This window comes from Poecilia mexicana, unplaced genomic scaffold (assembly GCF_051168715.1).
Source record: "Poecilia mexicana isolate PSO_F unplaced genomic scaffold, ASM5116871v1 scaffold_11, whole genome shotgun sequence".
In the NCBI taxonomy this organism is placed as follows: Eukaryota; Metazoa; Chordata; class Actinopteri; order Cyprinodontiformes; family Poeciliidae; genus Poecilia; species Poecilia mexicana.
Genome location: NW_028263380.1, coordinates 26,584,381 through 26,590,300, shown reverse-complemented (window position 1 = coordinate 26,590,300; position 5,920 = coordinate 26,584,381). Strand labels below are relative to the sequence as shown.

Here is a 5,920-nt window from a genome sequence, read left to right as displayed (position 1 = left end):
CAGTGTGATCCAGATGCATGTAAAAGCTGCAGGATTGCAGCTCCAGAGGACAGAAACTCTGCATGCTTATGCATATTTTATTTTTACTTATTACACCAGAGGAGTGTTCTAATCTGAACTTGTTTACTGGGAATGGCAATAACAGTGGGACTTATGGTTTACATAGTGAAGAACAGTCAGTTTTTTCTAGTTTTTACTTTTTTTTCTCATACTTTTTTGTTCTCAATTTTTTCTAAATGATGTTTGAGAGTTAAATCAGTTTAGTTTTAGTTTTTCATTCCATCTCCTGAACATAAATCCTCAGTTTTTTGGCTAAATGGCCCAGAATGAAGCCTGTAGGTTCAAAGTCTCTGATTTTGGCCTCGTTTTTGGATCTGTGACAGTGCGCCGCCTACTGGGTGGAAGCTGCAGCGCAGTGGAAACACCACAGGGACAAAAACTTCAGAGGGAGGAGGAAGAGGAGGGAGAGGAGGAAGAGGCTGCTTATAAAGCCGCAGCGCTGCACATGTGGAGCCAGAGAAACAGGATTCATGCTCAGCTCAGGTTCCTCTGCGGATTATTCCTCATTTCACAAAAGATGGATTTTAAACTCTGGATCTCCGCGCTGTGCGTGACGCTCTGCGCAGGTAACTGGCTCCCACTGAGCATGCTCAGTAAACCGAGAGGGTCCGGACGGCTGAAACGGTTCCGACACGCAGAAAGCAACTAAACTAAACCTCACGCCGTTTCTCTGCTTTCCTTCCAGCTCTGTGTGCGCCAGCCGCAGAGACGCGCTCCGCCGCACCTGCCAGTGCGCAGCGCCATGTGCGCTACAAGCGCTGCTCCTGCGCAACGTTCCTGGACAAGGAATGCGTCTACTTCTGCCACCTGGACATCATCTGGGTCAACACACCTGAGTGAGTGCAGCTGGAGGTTCGGACCAGGTTTCATCCAAACCAACCTGACGCTGTTTGCGCAGAACTCTGCTGCGGCACTTTGAGCTGAAAACTGAAGACCAAGTTTCTGTTTTTAAACCGAACTTCCATCAGAACATCTCAGCTTTTCAGTTAAACAATAATAAACAAAGTGGATCAAGTGATGCACGCAGAAAAAAATTATATTTTAAAAGCTGAATTAAATACTTCATACATTCAAAAACGTAATTATTGTTATTTAGTCAGACTCTTTATATGAACGGACCGCTGTAAGTAAAGAAACTATTTCGATGTAAATTTCTTCCCATTTCGTTTTTTCCCATTTCATACTCGAAGCTTCGTGCTTTCATCTTATTTCCCTTACAATTGCGCTTTTCGAGAAATATGAAAATGATCATTAAATTATTTAAATCTGAAATATTTTTAGTAACTGGATATTAACTTATTACGATTTTATTATTTCCATGTCATTTGGTTCTGATCCTGTAAAATTTGATAGATTTTTAGGCTCCGACTGAAAACAAAACAAAGAAATAAATTCTTTTGGTAGAAAATTATTATTATTATTTATTATTATTTATATAAACGTGAACAAATGATAGCAATTTACTTTAAATCATGAGCTCTCAATGATGGCAATAAAACGTCCAAAACTACAAAATAACCAAGACTTGTTACGCATGCGCAAGAACGTTTGTGGCGCACTAAGAAGTAGATTTATTCCTTTATGTTTGTTTGTTTCATTGTTATTTTATTGTTTCTCATTTTAATCTGAAATCTTCTCTCCTTCCAGGCGCGTGGTCTCCTACGGACTCGGGAACGCGCCCCGGGCGAAGCGCGACCTGTCGGTCTCCACGGCAACCACGCGCGCGCCCAGATGTCGGTGTCTGCATGGAAATGACAACAGCTGCGTGAACTTCTGCCTCAGGTGTGTTAAAAAAAAATAAAACATCACTCAGGCACCTGCGTGACCGTGAGAACTGGTTTGTGCGCGTGACGCTGACTGGAATGTGATCTCGTGCGATGCAGGTCAGAGATGGCGACGGGCGCACGCATGCGCTCTCCAGGTCACGCGCGGACAGAAGACACGGGCGAACCCGACAGGTGAGTCAAACAGAACACAGGTGGATCGGAACATCCTGGAACAGCCGGTGTTCCTGCAGAACTTCCGGGTTCTTCCCGGATGTTCCCTGCAGCTCAACCTTCATGTTCCGTCATGTTCGCACAGCAGCCCCGGTTCGTTCAGGGAATCTGGATCCGACCAGAACTTTACCCGCCTCGCTCATGTTTCCCGCCTTCTGGACCGGTTCCGGTCTCAAACGTCCATCCATCACGTGACTTTAATGACATCAGGAGGAATAAACACCTGCAGCTGCTGCAGCTTCAGTGACTAAAATCTTTGTGAAAAACACAAGTTACCAAATCTGAGTCCTTCTGAAGCGTACATCACCCCGTTTATAAATATGCAGAAAACTCTGAGAATCTGGAAAATTCAGAAGGAAACACTCTAAAGGAAAGAAATTCATAAAAATAGTAAATTCTGGGAAAAACTTTTAACAATTCCAGAATCGACAAAGAAAAAATGGTTTTGTACCATAGAATTCATATATATTTTCTTGATCTTGTGTTTCCTTTTTGTGATGGACATTTTTCAAAATGGCTGCCATGGTTTTAATGGAGAATATATATTTGTGCTAAAATCGGCAGTAGCTATTAGCAAACTAGCTAAACAAGAATTTAACTCCACCAGCGCTAAACGACTAGACACAAAAAATTAGTGGAAGCTAATGCTAAACCGCTAAACACAAAAAATAGGTAAGCTAACGCTAACCATTGAGACGAACGTCTGCGTCTCATCTTCATATCCTTCCAGTTTCTGACTGTTGTACATGAATCAAATGACCAAAGTCAAAAACTGGATGCAACATAAACTTCATCCAATACATGAAAATAAGGAACATTTTATGGCAAGAATTGGTTTTAAAGGCTCAAAAATGGCAGCCATCTTGAAAAATGTTCATCATCCTGAAATTCAACCGTTTAATGGGGAAAATCATAGAACCTAAATTTTCTGCTCGTATCCATAGTTGAAATATTTTTCCAGTAGTATGCTTCATTAGAACAGAGAATGAAAAACTGAGGATCCAGTCTCCCTGAACTCCTTCCTGTCACCTGACCTGCTTCCTGTTTGCTTTTGTGGGCGGAGCTTAGACTTTGTGCGTTCTGTTTCTATAAATATATTCTTCAGTAAAGTTTCTGGTTCTGGTTTCTGATGACTGTTGTTCCTCTGCAGGTCTGAGGGCGCCAGCGCCGCCGGCCGGGTCCAGCCCGCCGTGTTCGGAGCGGTCCGGCGGATCCGCCTGATGCTGGAGAAATGGCCGGCGCGGCGGCATCACCGGGCCAGAGCGTGGCAGGGCGACAGCGCCGCATCCTAAATGGGACGCATCCCCTCAGAGTTCAGACTGAAACACACGGCAGCAGGGCCGTAACCGGAGCTGAGCGGCGCCAGGGGCCGGGAGCGGACCCCTGGGCTGCAGTGGCCCCCCGCAGGTGGAAAACACCTGGACCCGATTCCCACAGAGCAAACAGAGACTCAGGGATTACAGCCGCAGTCTCACGGGAAACATGGAAGAGTCGCAAAACCTCAATATTTCCTGGTCAAAGACACAAAAGAGACAAAATAATATTTTGAATAATTTCATCAAATGTTTGAGAAAGCCAAGAAACGAGAGCTGCATCCCATGTAGGATGCAAAGAAATCGAGATCCAGAGAAGAAAATCTGATTTTCATCCTGAGCTTTTTTTCATGTACTTATTTTTACAGCCTGAATGATGTTAGAAGTTTAAATTGTTTGTATTTTTAAGACAAAAACTGTTTATTTGGTCAGTAAGATTTTCATCTTGTCTGAAATGTATTTAAAGTCTTAAAAATTATTTTTTAACTAAAGTGTTTAAATCTAAAATATGGTGGAAACTGTACCACATTTTCCTGATCCGCTCCATGTTTTCCCGATCCGCTCCACGTTTTCCGTTTTGAGGCCGTTTTTATCTGGAAAACGACTTGGACTGAAAGTGGGACTCTGAAAGAAGCATTTCAAAATAAACGCGAGGAAGAGGAGCTGAGGTGATGATGATGATGTCAGTGAAGGTGCTCCGGTTTTCCTCGGACTCGACTGAAACCAAAACCGCTGGACTTTTTTTCTCTTCACTCCTGTATTTATGTTTTCCTCTCTGATTTATTTATTAATTCCTGCGGAGGCCATATTGGTCCGTCTCATGTTTGTCGGGTTCATTTCTGTGAAATGGTGCCGAATTCTGGCCAATAAATTTATTTATCACTAACAGACCGTCTCCATGGTTACTGTCACATGTTTTTCCATCTGGCTGTGGATCCAAACAGGGGAAATCTGAGCAGAACTTCAATAAATTACCATCAGAAACCAAAAACACATCCAGAAGGATCCAAGTTCTGAAAAACTCAAAGTTTTCATGAAAACACGTCAGAAAAAAAATCCATAAATAAGACTTCAGATGATCAGAAATCAAGATGAGCATGAAACAAAAACTTCAAAAACAGCTAAAAATATCCAAACCCGATGCTGATGATATTCCAGACTATTAGGAGCTGCGACTGTTTTAACTGGGAATCAGAATCCATGAGGCTGAAAAACCAAAATAAAAGAAAATACTGAGGCTCATTCACCACACGTCTCCACTGAGCCCCATCTGACGGAAACAAACATCACCCACCATGTTTAACCTGCACAGAACCAAGACGAGCCGGTTCTGTACCTCTGGTACCGGCCCAGAGTTACACCTGGAGCCGTTCTAGAATCAGTTCTAGGATAGAAACCTGAAGGTTCCAGGAACAAAGACGGTTAATTCTGGAAAAATAACACAAACTTTTGTGGGTTTTCTTCATCAGAAGTAACCAGTAGATTCTCTGAATGGAACCTGAGCTCCTCCGGTTTGTTTCCACACTAACCTGAAGGTTTCAGGAAAGTACGTTTAAATAATAAACCTTCCAAGTCCCGGACATGTAACAGGATATTCTGGAAAAGAAACCTGTAAATTTCAGAAATGCAGAAATGTATCAAGGAATCTGGCCTGTGGATTTGAGAAAAGTAACTTATAATTTCCTAAAACTCACAAATGACCATAAAATGAGCTGAACGGTGTGTGAATTAACGCTGAATATTTTATAAACGTAGCTTGTAAGTTTCAGGAAATTAAGTTTTGAAAAAATATACAAGAAATCCTGGAAAGTAGCTTGTAATTTAATGTAAAGTCGCAGCGTGCTACATGGCTTTTATTTCTTTAAATTTGTAACCTGATTTTTATTTGCTTTTTGATGGAAGAAGCTTGTAAACGTGTCAGCATATCGGTTGCATCCTGAGGGTCTGCAGATGAAAACTTTTACTCTGGCATATGAGGTGATATGCATTGTCTCTTTTGAAATAAATATATAATTTTTGAAGAACAACCTGTAAGTTTCAGGAATGTTCTGTTTACGTTCCAGAAAAGCAACCTAGAATTTCCCAAATTAACTAATTTAAGCAACATGTAAGTTTCAGAAATGTAACCTTAACATTAAAGTATGCGGCCAGGAAACGGGGAAAAGTAATTTGCAGTTTTAAAAAAGTAAACCGTAAATTACTGTAAAGTAAGCTGTGCAATCTGGGAATGTGTCCTGAACATTATAAGAAGGCAACCTGTAACTCTGAGGAATGTCAGCTGCAGTGCTATAAAAACAGAGGAATTTATTCTCGTTCAGTGCTGCTGATGACGCTTCTTGTTATGCAACTAATAATCTGTTAATGTTCATAATGCTGCCACTAACTCTGCGGTTACAACGAGTCCAGACGTGTTTACTTCAGTATTTATTTCACCTCCAGATCAGAGATGAAGCAGCAAAACCAAAAGTGAGAGTTGAAGTTTGTGGAGAAGAGGAGCAGGGTGTTGAGCGAAGAGTCGGCCGCGGCTCTTTAATCTCAGAACCAAATCAG

At 41.8% G+C, this 5,920-nt stretch overlaps 1 protein-coding gene across 1 annotated transcript; it reads left to right on the top strand.

Moving 5' to 3' along the window:
* Nucleotides 1–4,258, top strand: edn1 (endothelin 1). Its single transcript, XM_014996675.2, has 5 exons — nucleotides 1–626; nucleotides 746–896; nucleotides 1,708–1,842; nucleotides 1,944–2,018; nucleotides 3,208–4,258. Exons 1-5 carry the CDS (start codon nucleotides 317–319, stop codon nucleotides 3,347–3,349), a joined length of 813 nt encoding a protein of 270 aa, XP_014852161.2. The 5' UTR covers nucleotides 1–316; the 3' UTR covers nucleotides 3,350–4,258.
* Nucleotides 4,259–5,920: the final 1,662 nt, after the last annotated feature.